At 46.1% G+C, this 20917-nt stretch overlaps 1 protein-coding gene across 1 annotated transcript in view; it reads right to left on the bottom strand.

Annotated features, from left to right (window-relative positions):
* Nucleotides 1-484: 484 nt before the first annotated feature.
* The window catches only part of RAP1B (RAP1B, member of RAS oncogene family), a 42198-nt gene continuing 21765 nt past the window's right edge, over nt 485-20917 (bottom strand). Inside the window, exons 2-8 of the mRNA XM_068160964.1 lie at nt 18731-18815; nt 16792-16860; nt 11639-11695; nt 10170-10310; nt 6655-6798; nt 3988-4103; nt 485-1945 (exon numbers count right to left, since the gene is read on the bottom strand). Coding sequence (XP_068017065.1) covers nt 4017-4103; nt 6655-6798; nt 10170-10310; nt 11639-11695; nt 16792-16860; nt 18731-18787 — 555 coding nt within the window. The 5' untranslated portion in view covers nt 18788-18815 and the 3' untranslated portion in view covers nt 485-1945; nt 3988-4016. The remainder of the gene's footprint in view (nt 1946-3987; nt 4104-6654; nt 6799-10169; nt 10311-11638; nt 11696-16791; nt 16861-18730; nt 18816-20917) is intronic.

Here is a 20917-nt window from a genome sequence, read left to right as displayed (position 1 = left end):
CCTCCCTGGGCAACCTGTGCCAGTCTCTCACCACCCTCATGGGGAACAACTTCTTCCTTACATCCAATCTCAATCTCCCCTCCTCTACCGTGGTCTGATTCTCTCCAGTCCTATCACTCCCTGACACCCTCAAAAGTCCCTCCCCAGCTTTCTTGTAGCCCCCTTCAGATACTGGAAGGCCACAGTTAGAAGGCTCCCAGGAGACCTCTTCTCCAGACTGAACAGCCCCAACTCCCTCAGTCTGTCCTCATAGGAGAGGAGCTCCAGTCCTCTAATCATCCTCAATCTGTCCTCATAGGAGAGGTGCTTCAGCCCTCCGATCACCCTCGAGCAGAAGAAATACCTCTGGCATGGATTTGCCAGAAAACAAAGTCAGGATGGGTCCTTTTCATCCTAAAAATGCATGAATCTGCACTGTGCAAGGTTTAAAAACCCAGTATTTACTAGCACTACCAAAACACAAAACATCCAAGTAGTATGTAACTGTAATGCAAGCCCTTGCATGGCAATCCAAATTTATTGAACTACTGATGCTAAGTCATACAAAATTGCACCACTTTTAATTAAGGCTTTTTAGTTTACATTTGGCCACCTCAAAAGCAGTTGTAACATTAGGTTGGTCAATTTTAAATACTGTGGCTCCCCTGTTGGATATTACACACAATCTTTACACCCAAACGTTAATGCATACAAAGCAACAAGGCATTGTTAAATAAAACCAGCAAAGGAGTTAATTACTGCAACTCAGGCCCCGTGACCAATTACACATGAGTTAAAAAGGTACTTCCCACATTCACATCCACAGTACTCTTCCACCATTTTAAACACCTCAACCAAAAACGTTACACATGTAAAACAACCACTAAACAGGCAAAGAAGTACTAAACCGGTATATTTGGTATTGCAAATACACTTAATGCAGGAGCAAGCAAGGGAGTGGAATTCACAGTGAGAATCTACAGCTGCAGAAGCCCCGGGGCGGGGGGGTGGGGTGGGGATGGGGGGAGGAAAATGATTTACAAAAAAATTGTCAAATCATTAAAAAAATTGGTTTTTTGTTTCTTTTTAAAATATACACTTCTTGTTGTAGACCCCCACTGTACACACGACTATAAACATTGTTCCCTGTGTAAACAAGGCAAAGGAAACGGAGGAGAAAGAGGTTTGAAAAGTCTGGACATTTCCTTCCCAAGAGATATTTCAAGGCCATGTCTGTCTTTTAGGCAGAGGTGGGTTTGGGTGGTGTTGGTTTGGTGTTGGTTTTGTTTTTTTTCAGGCTGAAAGGACTCTTTCAAGACTTAAGATCAACTGTCTCCACAGGTTGGTTGGTTGGTTGGGGTTTTGGGTGTTTTGTCTCCTACACATTAACAAAACCTAAAGAGCTGTTGTGTTAATCAAAGCGCTTTTGTACAAGACCAGGAGGAGGAGGAGGAGGAGGAGGATCCTGTATCTCTTTAAAAAAGTTACAATAAGCTACAAATACCCATGAAGCAAAGTTATCTGGAGTAGTCTATATAGGAGCTCTTTGGACTTTCTTTTTATTATGCTAAAATAGTGGTGCTTGGTTGGTTGGGGTTTTTTTGCCTCTCTTTTTTTGTTGTTTTGCTAGGGATTTCTACATTATTGTACTCTCCAATAGAAAGTGGGGATTGGTGAAGTAATACAGTACACAGTTTTCATACAGGTACAACATTGGTGGATGAGCAATGTCTCTTAATCAGTAATACTGGATGTAGGCTCTGGTTTTACCAGTTGCATACACTTAGAATATTTATAAGTAAAAATCTCTCATGACACTGGAAAGTGATTAGAATGTGCAAACTGATGTAGTAGCTTTCATCCATTTCTTAAAGGGTACCACCACAGGAAAGTCCATTTAAGATGTTGGTAGGTTTAATAAAGTTGGAATGCTGGCACTGTTGAATTGGGCAACAGTTCTTCAGACCTGGAACAACAGAAGGAGGTTAAGATTAGCAACAACTGCTTGCCATTGCTCTTCAGTTACAACAACTCAACCAGAAACTAGTGAAGTTGACAGGCTCACAGGACGTTAGGGGTTGGAAGGGACCTCTGGAGATAGAACAGGATAGACCAGACCAGGTTGGAAGAGACCTTCAAGATCATCGCATCCAACCTATCATCCAACACCACCTAATCAAGCACCAAGCAACCTATCAAGTCTCCTTAACACCTCCAATGATGGTGATTCCACCACCGCCCCAGGCAGCCCATTCCAATGGGCAATCACTCTCTCTGTGAAGAATTTCTTCCTAACATCCAGTCTAAACCTTCCCTGGTGCAGCCTGAGACTGTGTCCTCTAGTTCTGGTGCTGCTTGCCTGGGAGAAGAGACCAGCCCCCAGTCCAACGTCCCTGCCAGAGCAGGAGCATAGAATCCAGCACAGGTCACACAGGAACACATCCAGACAGGGCTGGAAAGGCTCCAGAGAAGGAGACTCCACAACCTCTCTGGGCAGCCTCTTCCAGTGCTCTGGGACCCTCACAGTCAAGAAGTTCCTCCTCATGTTGAGGTGGAACCTCCTGTGCTGGAGTTTCCATCCGTTGCCCCTTGTGCTATCCCAGGGCACAGTGAGCAGAGGCTGTCCCTGTCCCTTCCTTCCTGACCCCCAGCCCTCAGCTATTGATAGACATCGATCAGATCCCCTCTCAGTCTTCTCCTCTCCAGACTAACCAGCCCATGTCTCTCAGCCTTTCCTCCTCAGGCAGATACCAGAGCTCTTGCAGTATATTCTGTCAGCCTTTTAAAAAGGAAACTGTTTCCAGAAGGTAAAGTTTTGAAGCATCAGAAGGAACATTTTCAGTTTGAGCTCTACCAACCCCTTAAAGCCTGAAAAACAATTTGATAGCAGCGTGAGCAGGGAATCTCACACAGATTTGTTGTCCTGGCTGGAATGGCAAAAGAGACCCTCCACATCTCTATGATAACATCATCAAAGACTCTCCATGCTGTCCTGCACCACAGTGGTTCAGACCTTTTGGTCATCATTGCTTTGTTTGCTTTTAACAGCCTGTGGGAGGTTTAGGCTGTGCCTTTTAAAGATTTTGTTATAGATTTCGAGCAGAACAGTAGAAGAATGTAAACAAATCACTACTGGGTGTAGAAAAGGAAAAGCAAAGATAATTCTAAGCAATTTCATTGGAGAGGTATCTGCCATAAGGCCGGATGTACCCAAACATGCTGGGGGCTTCTATTCTCTTCTCGTCGCTTTGTTGCTCTGGAGAGGATACTGACCCTGCCTCTGCTTGACCTTGGCTGCATTGTTTTGGTGCAGTCTAACAGATACTTTCTCTCTGCTCCTTTCTCCCTTTTGGGGAGGGGATGGGGAGGCAGAGAGATAGTTTCCCTGGTCTTCTTGACCTGAGGGGTTCTCATGTTGTTTGTTAATTGTATATAGCTATAAATATTGTAAATCCTGTAGATTTTCATAGAATCAACCAGGTTGGGAAAGACCTCAGAGATCATCAAGTCCAGCCTATTCCCTAATACCTAACACCTCCTGACAACTAAACCATGGCTCCAAGTGCCACATCCAAGCCTTTTTTGCACACCTTCAGGGATGGTGACTCTACCACCTCCCCAGGCAGCACATTCCAATGGCCAATTCTTCTTTCTGGGAATAGTTTTCTCCTCACTTTGAGCCTCAGTTTCCCCTGGCACAGCTTGAGACTGTGTCCTCTTGTTCTGGTGCTGGTTGCCTGGCAGAAGAGACCAACCCCCACCTGTCTACAACCTCCCTTCAGGTAGTTGTAGACAGCAAGAAGGTCTCCCCTGAGCCTCCTCTTCTCCAGGCTAAGCAACCCCAGCTCCCTCAGCCTCTCCTCACAGGGCTTGTGCTTTGTAAGTATTCATTGCATTCCACTGCAGATTGTAGTTTTGGTTGCAAATATAGCTTTCATTTGCTGGGCTGGGGGGGAAATTTCAACCCACTCCCCAGCCACAAGAGAGAGAAAATGTGCAAAGGCTCACCTGGCTCAGAGCTACAGTACAGCTGTGTATTAAAGTAGCTGACACGAAGACTTTTTGCGTGCTTTCCCAGGCACCGGGGTTTTTCTGTTAATTTGTCGCACAAGGTCGTAAAAGATCTGAGGGCAGAAGAAAAATGAGTCCATTGGTTACTGGGAACACCAAGCTTCCTGCACAGCCTCAAGCCTTGCATCTGCCCACGTCAGCTACTCAGGTGGCTCAAGAGCCCCTGCAAACACTGAGTGATCGCAAAGCCAGACAGACTGTGTGCTTAATGCCGGGGGTTTTCCTGGTTCAGGTAACTGCCTGCCAAGGGTTTTCCACCTTGAAGGAAGCAGACTGGAAAGGCATCTATACATTGCAGCTACGTGGTCTCTGGGTCACAGAATCACAGAACATTAGAAGTTGGAAGGGACCTTCAGAGATCATCCAGTTCAACCCCCCTGCCAGAGCAGGATCACCCAGGGAAGTCAGGAATGCATCCAGGTGGGGTTGGAAAGGCTCCAGAGAAGGAGACTCCACAACCTCTCTGGGCAGCCTGCTCCAGGGCTCTGGTACCCTCACTGTAAAGAAGTTTCTCCTCATGTTGAAATGAACCCTTCTCTGTTCAAGGTTGTCTCCATTGGTCCTTGGCTTATTGCTGTGCACCACCCAGAAGAGTTTGGCCCCCTCCACTTGATAGCCACCCCTCAGCTATTGATAGACATTGATCAGCTCCCCTCTCAGCCTTCTCTTCTCCAGACTCAACAGCCCCACATTACTCCTCTCTCTCATTTTTGCTGTACCCTCTGCAGCTTGCTTGGTTCCTTTTAGCACACCTTTTGGCTTGGTTTATCAATGAGGAGGCCTCATTGTTTGTCTCCATTGCCCCTTGTCTTATTCCTGTGCACCACCCAAGAGAACTTGGCCCCCTCCACTTGACACCCACCCCTCAGATATTGATAGACATCAAAGGTCAAATTGATCTGAACACTTATATGCCAGAGTGATCAACTGCTAGATGCTATTACTTTGCAATTTAGCACTGAGGTCAAGAAAGAGGCCACAGCTGCCTTCTGAGCTCAAATCACTCCAAGGTTATTATTTTCAAGAACAGTTCCAGGAAGTTTTAAGTCCACATTTTCATGGTGACTGAAGCACACTGCTCAGTCACCAGTGGTCTCCTGCACTTGAAGGAGATCAGGCCTTTTCAGATACATGAAAGACACTGGAGTCTAGAGAATTAATTCAGAAGCCTCTCTAGGAGGTAAGTGTAACATTTCCTAGAAAATAACTCCTGTCTGAGAGTGCCTCTCACATGGAGCCTCCCTGAATCCCAATTAGAACATGAATGTGTTGAAAGGCTAATTTAAGACAAGTCTACATACAATTAAACAGCATCTGCTTAGTTCCTAACTGACATTGTTCCAGTCATCTCTGTGTCACCTAAGCATTGTCTGCAAAGCAGCAAACGCTCCAACAAGGGCTTGGGGCATTTGATGGAAGCAAGTCCTAGCTTATGAAACATATGCCTTTTAGATAGTTAAGCTGCTTCATTTGTATCTAAGACAAACTGATTGGTTTCCATAAATTCCCAAGTGATTAAACACATATTCCTTATTTTTGGTGTCAGCTCTATTTAAAACCACCACACTCTTGGGGTAACACGCAAGTCTTGCTAGGAGGGCCTTCCAACTTGCCTGGATGCTGTCACCAATGTTTTCCAGAAGACACAATGAACAGTAGGGTTGATCATAAACCCCAAGCTGCTCCAGACATGTAAACTCCAGCACAGCTGCTAAAGCTTTTGCACCCCCTCACCTTTTGTCCCAAAGGTGCTCATTCTGACAAAACCCTTACAAGATTCTGTTCTTACTATCCCAAATTATTTAATACCAACTTAGATCAAAGAATTTTAAGGACCTCACTCTCAAAGCTATTTTTTTTAAAGCAGTGCAGCAATACATTCTCAAGTTGGCAGGGATCACAGCAACGAGGAAATGTAACATTTATCCCAAATTCAGATGAAAAGGACTTGACAACTGACTATACTCAATATTGTGTGAGGGAAGACCTAAGCCAAAGCTAAATGCAGCCCTTAAACACCTCCAATTTTCCCAACAGCAGGGTACAGTTTAGTCCATTATAGTGAATTTTATTCATAATTGTTGGTTCTTCCTTGACACGCTCTAAATGTTTATCCCAAATTCAGATGAATAGGACTTGAGAACTGATGATACTCAATGTAGTGTGAGCAAAGTCCCAAGCCAAAGCTGAATGCATCCCTTGATATAAACATCTCAAGTTCTCACTAGCAGGGTGCAGTTTAGTCCATTATAGTGAATTTTAGTCACAGTATCACAGTACATTAGAGGCTGAAAGGGACCTCAAGAGCTCATCAAGCCCAACCCCACCCCCCCCTTTCTTTTTTTTTTGTGTAGAAATAATTGATTTTTACTTCAAGAGGGGAAAGAGTCTTTATCCCAAAAGCAGGGGGCAAAGCACTTGGAAATCTGTGCTCACTTCCCTCCTTGGCTGTGCCCTTAAGCCATCTGTGCAGCAGTTTCAAATGCAGTTTCCCCATCAGACGATGACTTTTACAGTACGAACTGTAGGTGTTTGGGTTCCAGAGCAGTGTCCCATCCTTCTCCCTCTGCTGCCCCTCCCCTCCCAGAGGAGAAAGAGCCTTACCTCATTAACATTTATCTTTGATTTTGCAGAAGACTCTAAGAATGCACAGTTATTCCATTGCCTTGCTAGGTTCTGACCTTGTTCCTTTCCCACAACTCTTTCATCTTCCAAGTCACACTTATTGCCAACCAGAATCATAGGCACCTAAAAACCAAAGACCAGCAAAGACATCATGAACATTCTGAGAAGGAAGAATGTCATGCACACCTAAAGCTCTACCTAAATCCTTACAGGGTCCTCACTTCTAGAGCAATCAAGCTCTGACAAACTGAAACTTGACAGTCGTGTGATACTTCCACCTTCAAGTCTGTGTGAATGCATTTTCTCCCTGCTGCTTGGCAGGGCAGTGTGGGGAATGGGTTGAGGATTCAGTATGCTGCCAGTTGAGCACATTTCACCTCTCCATGACCTGATGAGATTTCATTTTTAGATATTTAAGGCATCAAGAAGTCTTCTGAAGAACACACTACAAGATTCTTACACATTCAGAAATCCTGTGCTGGGTAGCATTATCTTGATTTCAGTAAAGCATCTGACACTGTCTCCCACAGCATCCTTGCAGCTAAACTGAGGCAGTGTGGTCTGGGTGATCAGGTAGTGAGGTGGATTGAGAACTGGTTGAAGGAAAGAAGTCAGAGAGTTGTGGTCAGTGGGACAGTCTAGTCAGAGGCCTGTGTCTAGTGGAGTCCCTCAGGGGTCAGTACTGCCACCAGCACTGTTCAATACATTCAGCAATGACCTGGATGTGATGACACCAGGCTGGGTGGAGTGGCTGACACAGGAGGGTTGTGCTGCCATTCAGCCAGACTTAGGCTGAGATGGACAGGGGTAGAATCTTGCACCTGGGAAAGAACAACCCCATGGAGCAGTATAGGTTGGGGACTGACCTGCTGGAGAGCAGAGAAGGGGAAAAGGACCTGGGGGTCCTTCTGCATGGAAGGTTGCCCACGAGCCAGCAATGTGCTCTTGTGGCCATGAAGGCAAGGCCATTCTGGGGTGGATTAGAAGGGCTGTGGTTAGTAGGTCAAGAGAGGTTCTCCTCCCTCCCTACTCTGCCCTGGTGAGGCTGCATCTGGAATACTGTGTCCAGTTCTGGGCCACTCAGTTCAAGAAGGACCTCAGGGAAGTGCTTGAAAGAGGCCAGCACAGAGCCACAAAAACCGATGAAGGGACTGGAACATCTTCCTTATGAGGAGAGCCTGAGGGAGCTGAGGGCTCTGTAGCTTGGAGAAGAGTGTTGAAAGTGTTGAAAAAGCTATTCCAGTATTTTGACCATTTCATTTCACCCTAGTGAGAAAGCAAGTCAGACCTAAGCTTCAGCATAGGAAAAGCTTTATTTAAATCTTGGTGAGAACTGAAGTTGCAACTTGAAGCTCATTATCTTTCTCCTGATACTACAGAATGGCTTTCAAGACTGAGGGGAGAGTTGGGTGTTAGGAACAACTTTACCATGAGGGTGGTGGAACACTGGAACAGGTTGCCCAAGGAGGTGGTTGGGGCCCCATCCCTGGAGATATTCAAGGTGAGGCTGGACAGGGCTCTGGGCAACCAGATCTAGTTGGGGATGTCCCTGCTGACTGCAGAGAGGGTTGGACTGGATGACCTTGAGAGGTTCCTTCCAAACCAGACCATTCCAGGATTCCAAAACCCACAACAATACAATCCCAAGGAACTGCTAGTCAGCATAAATATACTATGTAGACTAATGTTTTAAATACCACATGCTTTGATTTTTGTGTACAAAATTAATTTGATCACTGAATGGTAGGGCTTTGAAGAGGGGACCTCTGAAGATCATCTAGTCATAGTAGTATCACAGTATCAGTCAGGGTTGGAAGGGACCACAAGGATCATCTAGTTCCAACCCCCCTGCCATGGGCAGGGACACCCCACACTAGATCAGCCTGGCCAGAGCCTCAGCCAGCCTGGGCTTAAACACCTCCAGGGATGGGGCCTCGACCACCTCCCTGGACAACCCATTCCAGGGCTTCACCACTCTCATGGGGAAGAACTTCCTCCTCCCCTCCAGCCTGAATCTCCCCACCTCCAGCTTCATTCCATCCCCCCTAGTCCTATCACTCCCTGAGATCCTGAGCAGTCCCTCCCCAGCCTTCTTGTAGCCCCCTTCAGATACTGGAAGGCCACAATGAGGTCACCTCAGAGCCTTCTCTTCTGCAGACTGAACAGCCCCAACTCCCTCAGTCTGTCCTCATAGGAGAGGTGCTCCAGCCCTCTGATCATCCCTGTGGCCCTTGTCTGGACACCTTCCAGCACCTCCACATCCCTCTTGTAATAGGGGCTCCAGAACTGGACGCAGTACTCCAGGTGGGGTCTCAGCAGAGCTGAGCAGAGGGGGAGAATCACCTCCCTTGCCCTGCTGGCCACACTTCTCCTGATGCAGCCCAGGATCTGATTGGCTTTGCGGGCTGCAAGTGCACACTGAGAGCTCATGTCGAGCTTCTTGTCCACCAGCACCTCCAAGTCTCTCTCCTCAGGGCTGCTTTCCAGCCAGTTACTGCCCAGCCTGCATTTGTGCCTGGGATTGCCTCCACCCAGCTGCAGGACCCTGCCCTTGCTCTTATTGAACTTCATGAGGTTGGCTTGTGCCCACCTCTCCAGCCTGTCCAGGTCCCTCTGGATGGCCTCCCTTCCTCCAGCTGTCTGCTGCACCACACAGCTTGGTGTCATCAGCAAACTTGCTGAGGGTGCACTCAATGCCACTGTCCATGGCACCCACAAAGATGTTGAACAAGACAGGTCCCAGGACTGATCCCTGAGGGACTCTGCTTGTCCCTGGCCTCCACTGGGACATGGAGCCATGGACAGCCACTCTTTGGGTGCAGCCATCAAGCCAGTTCCTTATCCATCTAGTGGTCACCCATCAAAGCCATGTGTCACCAGTTTGGAGACCAGGATGTGGTGTGGGACAGTCACTTCCTACAAATGTACTAAGTTCAGGGGTTTTACTCAATTACAAACTGGGATGTTTGAGCATTATGGAAGCTAAAAAGTGAGGCTAAGAGGCACCCATGGAAAATTGTGTGGAAACAGAATGACCAAATTCACTTGTAGGAATACACACAAGATATAAAAGCTACACAACATGCAAGTTCAAAACTTGCAGGACTGCCTTCCACCAGAACTTTGTGCTATTAAAAGTACTAAGAACAGAGGCATATCAAAGAGGAAAAGAAAAAGCCCACAAGGGGTTTGAAACTGTCACCGATGGTAATTGAGGTCAGGATAGAGTTGCTTTAGAGATGTTTTCTGCAGCACTACTGAATCAGGTTATGTCCAGTTTCAAACAGAGTGTATGAAAGGAAGAGATTAAAAAGACAGTTATCTCCATGCTACACAACAAGTCCCCGTTTCTCTAGCTTGCCTTAAGAGTTACACTTCTGCACTATGCATCTGCTGGTTGTCACTTACAAGGCTGGAAGCTACCTGATGACAGTGTACACAGGACAGTACCTGTAATGACAACTACAGTATGAAGCATTTATGGAGATTCTTACATCATCAGTGTCTTTGACTCGAAGAATCTGTTCTCTTAGGTCCTGTAAATCATTAAATGTGGACTGTGCTGTGATGGAGTATACTAATGCAAAACCTTGTCCATTCTTCATGTATAGGTCTCTCATTGCTGTAAACTGTTCCTGTAAATGAAAAAAGAAACACAGATACAGATGTCACAATCTGTGCTTTCCTTGCCCAAACAGCCAGATCTCAGTCTCCAGATCACACATACTTATTGGTGCCTCCTCCCTCAAGCTGACCAGTTGTTTTGCTGTTTCACTACGTGCATTTTAGTCAAGTGGAAAGCTTGTGAGGAAATCTGAAGTTTGCAACATTATCTGGCCTTGGTAAGCAACATCTAGGTATTGCCAAGGGCTGTACCCTGGGAAAAAAGTCACAAAAACTAGAGAGAAGAGGTAGAGTAGAAGGTAATCTGCAGATTACAGCAGTCACATTCCTCCCACATCTCTCCTTACCAGCTTTTTTCCATCTCCTGTTTGGTCTTCAAAATGCACCGTGAAGTAAATACATCCCTTTCCAGCCTCTTGGCACCCTCCCATGTTAAACTCTACTCTAACTTTCAAGGAGATTGACTAGAGAATGGAGACACTCAGCAGACTTGTCACATCTCCTAGACTTAGGTGACAACTATGGTGTTGCATGTGAAGACTGGCTGGTGCACTACGTTATGCTCTCTGTTTGAAAACTGTGGAACAGCATCTGCCTCTCTCACATTGGTGCCTTGCCTGTCTCGTGCCTGACCAATCACTCACCAAGTCTCATGCTGCATGTCAGACGAGGAAAGTGCAATTGCTGTTGAGAGAATGGCCACTCCATTTGTCCTATAGTTTTACACTGCTTTAATAGGGAGTTGAAGTAAGTTATTATTGGAGCAGATCACTGTTAGCCTTCAGGGAACACGTTACACCCAAAGGGTCTGGAGCTTACATTCATTGAGGGAAATGACTGGTTTCAGTCAGAGGAAAAACGTGATCAGTATGCAAAGGGTCAGCATAACCCTGGGCTTCAAGTTCCCATAAGCTGACTAAAGCAATGCTATTTTTATCCCAATGTCAGAGTACATCTCCCACACAAAAGGAAAAGCAGAGGAGAAGAAAGCATGTATTCTCTACAGTAACAGAAACCAAACCTGAGGAGCTATTAGGCTTAATTTTCCCTCTGGGCAACACAAACTTAAGCCAGTAGCAGAAGCTCTTCAAAGTGTGCCCTGCTTGTGTTTCCCCTATGACAGAACGAGAGCTCACAGGGAATTCCCACTGCATTTTCTGCTGCAACACTCCCAAGTTTTGTTTAAATGCTAGCAGGTTAAAGAACATCCTCTAAATCCCAGTGAACTGACCCAAATAACCCTTTGAGAGGATGAGGCAGGAAACATGTCAGTGTTTTACCTCCCTGCAGCCTGTGATGGTTTTAACAAGGTACAGCAGTCTTGTAGGGGTTTACATACCGTTCCTGCAGTATCTAAGATTTCAAGCATACACTGTTGAGCATCTACTTCAACTTGCTGTCAAGAAAACACAAAAGAGATGTGGTTAGAATTTTTCCTCTCTTGCAACTCTCCCCTCCCCCCCCCCCCCCCAAAAGGCACCAGGAATGATGTGATTTTAATAAGCAAATTCATAATGCATCAAGCAACATAATGGCTTAAGAAGTTTATGTGGATATCCACTTTGAAAACAGCAGGAGGAAGCCTTTCAAAGAGCCCTGGTGCCATTTGCAGCAGCAGCAGCAGCCAAGTACCACTCTGCAAAGTGATTAGGGATTTTTGATTACTGAAAGAAAAAAGAGGCTGCTAAATTTGTAATAATGGTGATCAGCAACTCACCCAACTAGGGATCAGTCAGAGAGTGGAAGTATAGGTGAAAGCTAGACAGCTGGGCTGGCATACTAATGCTGATTCAAGAGCAAACAAGGGAATAAATAGTACACAGCAAACAATAAACCAAGGAAAGCCCTATGAATAGTGTCTCCAAAGCAAGGCTTCAGTGACACCAGTTAGGAAACTGACCTTAGAAAAACATGCAAAAGCAAAATAGGTTTTGATGCAGAAACTGATCAGGCTTCCTATTTCAGAGTTCTTCTCCTGTGGGGGATTTCTTATTTGTTTTCCAGCAAGACTTGGACAGACTGGAGAGGACAAATGCAGAGGCCTACCATCTGAGGAGGAATAAACTGCAGCAGCAGAGGCTGGGAGGTGATCTGCTGCAGAGCAGCCCTGTGGAGAAGGACCTGGGAGTGCTGGTGGATAACAAATTATCCATGGGACAGCAATGTGCCCTGGTGGCCAAGAAGGCCAATGGGATCCTGGGGGGCATTGAGAAGACTGTGTCCAACAGATGCAGGGAGGTTCTTCTCCCCCTCTACTCTGACCTGCTGAGACCTCATCTTGAGTACCGCACTCAGTTCTGGGCTCCCCAGTTCAAGAGGGACAGGGATCTGCTGGAGAGGGTCCAGCAGAGGGCTGTGAGGATGATTAGGGGACTGGAGCACTGCCTGGTGAGGAGAGGCTGAGAGACCTGGGGCTGTTTAGTGTGGAGAAGAGAAGACTTAGAGGGGATTTAATAAATGCTTATCAATATCTGAGGGCTGGGAGTCAGGAGGGAGGGGACAGGCTCTGCTCACTTGTGCCCTGTGATAGGACAAGGAGCAATGGATGTAAGCTGCAGCACAGGAGGCTCCACCTCAGCACAAGGGGGAACTTCTTCACTGTGAGGGTCCCAGAGCACTGGAGCAGGCTGCCCAGAGAGGTTGTGGAGTCTCTTTCTCCGGAGCCTTTCCAGCCCTGTCTGGATGTGTTCCTCTGTGACCTGAGCTAGATTGTACGGTCCTGCTCTGGCAGGTGGGTTGGACTTGATGATCTCTTTGTGTCCCTTCCAACCTCTGACATCTTGTGATCCTGTTTTGGGTTTTTTGGTATTTTTATTACTGATTTGGGGTTTTTTTCCCCTTTCTTTCAAGCTATTGGTACACTTCCCTTGATTGCACCTGCATTTAAAGTTCCTAGTTGGCAGATGGGCACTCAGAACTAGTCCTGACACAACACTACCAGTAGTTTTAACTTTTGAGCTTTTCATTTGTAACTAGATGTGAGCTTGCAGGGTGGGGGAGAGGAGTATTTCCCATGTCCCCTAGGGATGGAGATTCCTTCAATAACCACTACTTTAATATGCTGTTATTCATCTAATGAAGCAACTTCTATTCTCTTTATGAAGAAATATTTGGGGAGGAAAATAAGGCATCAAGTTGCAAGACTTCATGCTCTATTATTTAGTTCCACATCCTCTCAACTTCAATCACTGTAAAACTAGATTTAACATTCATGGTGTAGAATTGCAGCTACCAAAACTATACATTTTTGAACTCACACAAACCAAGAGACAAGTTGGAACTGCAACTACCAGCAAGGGGAAGGAAACAACTGCATCAAGTGTTGTCCAGACTTAAGCCAGACTTCAACAAGCTGTCTGATTTGAAAGAGAGTAATACAGAGATGCATTCATACAAATATAGAATCATAGAATCAACCAGCTTGGAAAAGACCTCAGAGATCATCAAGTCCAACCTATTCCCTAATACCTAACACCTCCTGACAACTAAACCATGGCTCCAAGTGCCACATCCAAGCCTTTTCTGAACACCCCCAGTGATGGTGACTCCATCACCTCCCTGGGTAGCACATTCCAATGGCCAATCTCTCTTGCTGGCAAGAACTTCCTCCTCACCTCCAGCCTAAACTTCCCCTGGCACAGCTTGAGACTGTGTCCTCTTGTTCTGGTGCTGGTTGCCTGGGAGAAGAGACCAACCCCCACCTGGCTACAACCTCCTTTCAGATAGTTGTAGAGAGCAAGAAGGTCTCCCCTGAGCCTCCTCTTCTTCAGGCTAAGCAACCCCAGCTCCCTCAGCCTCTCCTCACAGGGCTGTGCTCCAGACTCCTCCCCAGCCTCATTGCCCTTCTCTGGACACGTTCCAGCATCTCAACATCTTTCCTGAACTGAGGAGCCCAGAACTGGACACAGGACTCAAGGTGTGGCCTAACCAGTGCTGAGTACAGGGCCTCCTGTTGGCCACACTGTAGTACAGAGATAAATAACACAGAGATGTATTCATACCTTGTCCTTTCAGGACCAAACCCCAAAGGAACATTTTAAGATCTATGCTAGATAAAAATACAAAGACAATTAGCATAGGCCAGACTCTCTTAAGATGGCTATACTTTTTCAGGCTCCATGGAAACAGCCTTTGGAAAAACTCAGCCAGCAAACATCCTGAGCCTAGTGTGACCTGAAGAATGTAAATCCGTAAGAAAGGAAACATTTCACTTTAACACAGCTCATGAATATCGTTTTCATCACATATTTGGCCTGACCCAGCAAAGGCCTGCACCAAATACTGGGATAGGGTCTGAAATTCCTGCTTCTCTAATGCAGAAGAGAGTAAGCAGCCATACAGGGTTTGTTGTTGTTGTCTGTTTAGTAAGAGTTGTAGCTTTGGCTGGAAGCCCCTGCTTAACACAGAGTGGGCTTTTTCCAGCAGACAGATTTCCATGAGGTCGAGGAAAACAAGTGTGAAATTATCATTTTGCTCTCACTAATTCTTCCTCTGTTCAGAAGAGATTCTGGTGGCTGGAAGCTGCACCAGCTGTTGATACAGCCTCTTTATTCCATTATATATCTAGTCCAGTGCTGAGAGAGGAGGGCCTGCACTTTTTGCCCATTCACAGCTAGGGTTTTTGCATCTTGCTTCCCCTGTACAGACCCTGGCACTTGTGGCTACAAGGTGAAACACGTCAGAGGATCAATGCATCTGAAAAGTAATTCAGAGAAGAAACTGACACAGCTGAAAACTGATCTGCTTCACCAAATGGTTAACTCTTTTCAGAGCAGTCCAGATGTACACGATCTTAGCCTGGAATATTAATCAGTCTCAGCTGAAACTGAAGAGTGAGCAATATGGAGATTCAAGATGATGCAAACAGAATCAGACCTTTCAGCTTGTCATGCTGGTGATGGGAAGAGAGAAACTAACAGGCCACTGTGTTTGTTCACTGATGATGGGTTTGTGTTAACTTATTAATAAAACAATAGCCCATCTAATGGAAGTGGAATCGAGCTATCAGTTAAGCTGCGAGGAATACAGTATGATGCCTCCAGCGCTCTAAAGGAGAGCAGGAAGTTGTTCTTAGCAGATTATCCTAGAACCTCCAACATACATCTGCAAATCCACCTGCTGGTGCAACCACACACAAACCAGTAAGAAACATTATTATCATAATTAAGAAACTAAATTCCCAATCCTGACAATGAAATTACCACTCTTGACTGACTAGCTACTAAGGTATTATGCTTAAACATCAAACAGCTGGGCTTGAATTAGTCCTTTCAGATTGAAAATTAAGTTAGACTAACTGAAGTCACCTGGCATTTTGTAGCCTCCCCAGGCATCTCCTTTTTCAAGCAATGACTCAAACAACTGACAACCTGCACTGTCAGCTCATGGCTTGGATGGGAGCACACTGCATTGGGTTAGGAACTGGCTGGAGGGCTGAGCCCAGAGAGTGGTGGTGAATGGTGCCACAGCCAGCTGGCAGCCAGGCACCAGTGGTGTGCCCCAAGGATCAGTGCTGGGCCCTGTGCTCTTTAACATCTTTACTGATGATCTGGATGAGGGCATTGAGTCCATCATCAGTAAATTTGCTGATGACACCAAGCTGGGGGCAGGAGTTGATCTGCTGGAGGGTAGAGAGGCTCTGCAGAGGGACCTCGACAGGCTGGACAGATGGGCAGAGGCCAAGGGCAGGAGATTGAACACATCCAAGTGCCAGGTTCTGCACATTGGCCACAACAACCCCAGGCAGTGCTACAGGCTGGGGTCAGAGTGGCTGAGAGCAGCCAGGTAGAGAGGGACCTGGGGGTACTGGTTGATGGTAGGCTGAACATGAGCCTGCACTGTGCCCAGGCAGGCAATGGCATCCTGGCCTGCATCAGGAACAGTGTGGCCAGCAGGAGCAGGGAGGTCATTCTGCCCCTGTACACTGCACTGGTTAGGCCACAGCTTGAGTCCTGTGTCCAGTTCTGGGCCCCTCAGTTTAGGAAGGAGGTTGAATTGCTGGAAGGAGTCCAGAGAAGGGCAAGGAAGTTGGTGAGGGGTTTGGAGCACAGCCCTGTGAGGAGAGGCTGAGGGAGCTGGGGTTGCTTAGCCTGGAGAGGAGGAGACTCAGGGGTGACCTTATTGCTCTCTACAACTACCTGAAGGGAGGTTGTAGACAAGCAGAGGTAGGTCTCTTCTCCCAGGCAGCCAGCACCAGAACAAGAGGACACAGTCTCAGGCTGCGCCAGGGGAGGTTTAGGTTGGATGTTAGTAAGAAGTTCTATACAGAGAGAGTGATTGCCCATTGGAATGGGCTGCCTGGGGAGGTGGTGGAGTCACCATCACTGGAGGTGTTCAGGAGGAGACTTGATGGGGTGCTTGGTGCCATGGGTTAGCTGTTTGGGTGGGTTGGATTGGTTGATGGGCTGGACACGATGATCTTGAAGGTCTCTTCCAAGCTGGTTTTTATTATCATTAAGTCTCTATGACACCAGAGAGGTCTTTTGCATTTACCTTTCTGTAGGAGTCTTCTATCGTAGGGTCGTATTTCTCAACAAAGATTCCTTGAACAAATTGCACAGTCTGCAACACAACAAAAAAAACCAAGCTCTTGTAAGACTCTTCTTGCATAGCCACACCTGGTAGCCACTGCAGAGAAGTGGCTCTTCTAGGTGTAGACTCAGTTATCCATTACATTGTGGAAGGCAAATTAAGTGACTGACATAATAAATTAGAAGAGAGAACAAGCAGTTAGGTGTATGTGAGCAAGTGCTGTTAGATGAAGCAATGCTCCACATCTTCCTTTACCCACTCTTGCTTAGACCACAAGAATTAAAGCATGCATTGACTTAAGGTTTGTCTAACTCTTGGAAGCATCATTAGCCTTTTAGCTGAAGAGGACACTATACAGCTATGTGGGTTTTATGCTTGCATTTAGAACTACTGTGTCTTCTGCTACTTAGGACAAGGGGCAACGGATGGAAACTCCAGCACAGGAGGCTCCACCTCAACATGAGGAGGAACTGAGAAACTTCTTCACTGTAAGGGTGACAGAGCACTGGAACAGGCTGCACAGAGAGGTTGTGGAGTCTCCTCTGGAGCCTTTCCAGCCCTGTCTGGATGTGTTCCTGTGTGACCTGTGCTGGATTCTATGGTCCTGCTCTGGCAGTGGGGTTGGACTGGAAGCTCTCCAGAGGTCCCTTCCAACCCCTAACATCCTGTGATCTGCCAGCACAGGAATTGAAGTTTAAAAAACCCTAACCAGCAGCATTCACTAGGTTTAGCTAGACTCAGTAAGATATTCCTGTCTACCTAGCACATGGGGGATGTTTTTAGCACAAGTCAGATGGAACTTCAAGACTTAGAGGCCAAGTCAGAGCAGACAGGTTCAAGTCCAGAAATGCTGCACTAAGATAAAGAATTCAGAAGTGACGGAATAAAGTTCTTTCACAATCTAACACTGTCTGTCATTTAAGTTTGGCTTTAGGAACCACTTTGTAGGAGACTATTTCTTAGCTGCCAGAGTGGACCTCCAAACCTTACTTTATTATAAACTGCACAATATAAACCAAAAGTTGTAAAGTTCTTAGGTGGGCTGAGAACATCATACTCTGTGAACTTTTCCAGTGCCAGTCTAGGCCAGGCTAAACTCTTCTGTAACCATTTCACTGACATGCATGAACATTTGCAAACAATGGCTTCTAATTCTCTACCTGTACAGCTGCTTGGAGAAGGGATGGAGAAAACATGTTGTATTTCCTAGAGAACATGCAAATCTCTACTTGCATTAAAAGAAAGAGTGCTTTAGAGACTGCTGTCAAACATTCAGCAAACTGCACTCTGAAGACATTTCTAGAGATAGAAGTTACCAAGGCCAGACACAGGCAGACCAAGTTATTGTGAAGCAGCTTTCATTACTCACAGACCTAGGGGTGAAGGAAGTTCCACGTAAACATGAGGAAAAATTTTTTGCACTGTGAGGGTGAAAACATTGGACCAGACTGCCCAGGGGGCTGTGGAGCCTTCTTCTCTAGAGATATCCAAGACCCACCTGGATGTGTTCCTGTGTGATCTGCTCTAGGTGATCCTGCTCTGGCAGGGGGGTTGGACTACATGCTTTTTTGAGGTCCCTTCTGGCCCTTAACATTCTGTGAAGACAGAGGCCTTGCACAATGCTGTGGCTATGCACTTCACTGTGTAAGACAGGCAAAGACTTGACCAACCACCATCAGCCAATCCCCTACAGAACCAGCAGCAAGTGAGAGTGCGCCGATGAACGAGGTGGGTTCACCCAAAGCACAGCACAGACCTGCTCGAGGCAGGAACCCTCAGCAGTCATTACCTCTGTTTATTTGTGCACATGAAAGAAACATGGGTTAGTAAGCAGTGTACTAGAGAAACAACATGTGAGAAGCCAAAGAAAATGCACTCAACTGCCTCACTAATTACTTACCAGAGCAGACTTTCCAACACCTCCAGAACCAAGGACCACTAGCTTGTATTCACGCATGATGCAAGAGATAAATCACCCTCAATACCTGAAACACACAATAAATTATTGACCACATTATTGATCAACAGGACAACTATTTCAGCATTTCTACAGCCACCCTAAGATTGTACATATACAGATATATAAACCAAGCCATGAGCACTTAAATATTGATTTGAACTGATAAATGCAGGAGGTACACCCCTATAACCAGGCATAACAGAAGCAGGATGTCACTTCAATTATTACAGGCTAGGGGAAAGCTGGATGTTTATTCAAGACACAGTAACTGCTGAACAATGCAACAATTTTCATCTAGCACAAATGAAGTGCACCCAGGTTGTCTTCTTACCAGGATTTTAACACATAATGAAGACCCATTACTCATGTGTTCTCTAATCTCAACTACAGAACTGGACAGCATTGACTTGGAAAGTGGTTTTAAATGGATTTTTACATCCTGGGAAGCAGGAAGCCAGAGAAAAGGCAAGGATAGGGTAAGATTCTCTGCCAAAACATCAGAGGTGTTTCAAACAACATGCACCAGTATCTGGAAAAACTGCTCACACCCATGTGTACATAGCACTTCCTCAGAGGCCTCTGGATGGACTAATCTCTCATTTACTTCAAGGAAGAGTCAGGCATGGAATAGAATAAACCAGGTCAGAAGAGACCTTCAAGAAATTGACTCCAGTTGATAGGCCAATTACTTGGATTGCAGCATACCATCCAGTCAGGTGCGTTTCATAGAATCAGTAAGGTTGGAAAAGTCCTGAGAGATCCCCAAGTCCAACCTATTACCTAATACCTAACACCTCCTGACCACTAAACCATGGCACCAAGTGCCACATCCAAGCCTTTTCTGAACACCTCCAGGGACAGGGACTCCACCACCTCCCTGGGCAGCACATTCCAATGGCCAATCTTTCTTCCTGGGAAGAATTTTCTCCTCACTTCCAGCCTAAACTTCCCCTGGCACAGCTTGAGACTGTGTCCCTCTTGTTCTGGTGCTGGTGGCCTGGGAGAAGAGAACAATCCCCACCTGGCTACAACCTCCCTTCTGGTAGTTGTAGACAGCAATGAGGTTTCCCCTGAGCCTCCTCCTCTCCAGGCTAAGCAACCCCAGCTCCCTCAGTCTCTCCTCACAAGGCTGTGCTCCAGACCCCTCCTCAGCCTTGCTGCCCTTCTCTGGACACCTTCAAGTGTCTCAATGTCCTTCTTAAACTGAGGAGCCCAGTACTGGACACAGTACTCAAGGTGTGGCCTAACCAGTGCTGAGTACAGTTCCATCTCACAATGTTTTCCAGAAACACACAAAAACCTCTTAATTGTGCAAACAAGTTCATAACATTAAGGTAGTTCCCAGGTTTCTTACCATCTTTCCTTCACTCAGAAGTTGCTTGCACAACACATTTTGCAAAATCAGACCACAAGAAGTATTCCCCAAAGCCACAGAGATGCCTGAAGAGCTTGCAGTTTTACACTCACTGCTTTCACAGTACTCAACAGATTATTGGCTGAACAGCTGCTAATGGTTGTTACTTATGGCACTGATGTAATAATGATAAGCCACGTCTCTTGAATTTCACAGCTCCTCCATCCTCTCCTCATCCATACCCAACCTCCTTTCACATCACACAAGTTTTTGCAAATTCCTATCTGTACAGACACACAAACATGTAAATGACTTTGTTTATATGGGCTGACATACATCAGAGGAGACTGGAGACATCTGAAGAGCTAAAAGCATCAGCATGCCAACACACAAAAAAACCCCAACCAACCCAACACAAATGTGAACCTTCAGGCAACAGCATCTCTTTAGTGTCATTTACTTGAAATAACATCCAAAGTTTGCAGCTACAGCCCCAGAGTTTGATCTGTACACAATAAGTACAACCATGGCACTGTAATTCAGTTCACCAAGCAGTGCTTGATAAAAGGCCTTGGTTAATTTTTAATACAGTGGCCATTTTTAAGCTATCAGCTCTTAATCCAGCTACAATAAAGGGCTGCAAACCACCAGATGCAGCATTTCCTCTCCCTCATTACTGTTCTCACAGGAAGAAATACTGAATAAAACCTGCTGCAGTAAAGCTAACAGTTACTGCTGATAGGAAACTCCTTATCCAAGAGGAGATAGCATGC

This window comes from Melanerpes formicivorus, unplaced genomic scaffold (genome assembly GCF_026170545.1).
Source record: "Melanerpes formicivorus ecotype bairdi unplaced genomic scaffold, bMelFor1.0.p_v2 SCAF_54, whole genome shotgun sequence".
NCBI lineage: Eukaryota > Metazoa > Chordata > Aves > Piciformes > Picidae > Melanerpes > Melanerpes formicivorus.
This window is presented reverse-complemented; position numbering and strand designations above follow the sequence as displayed.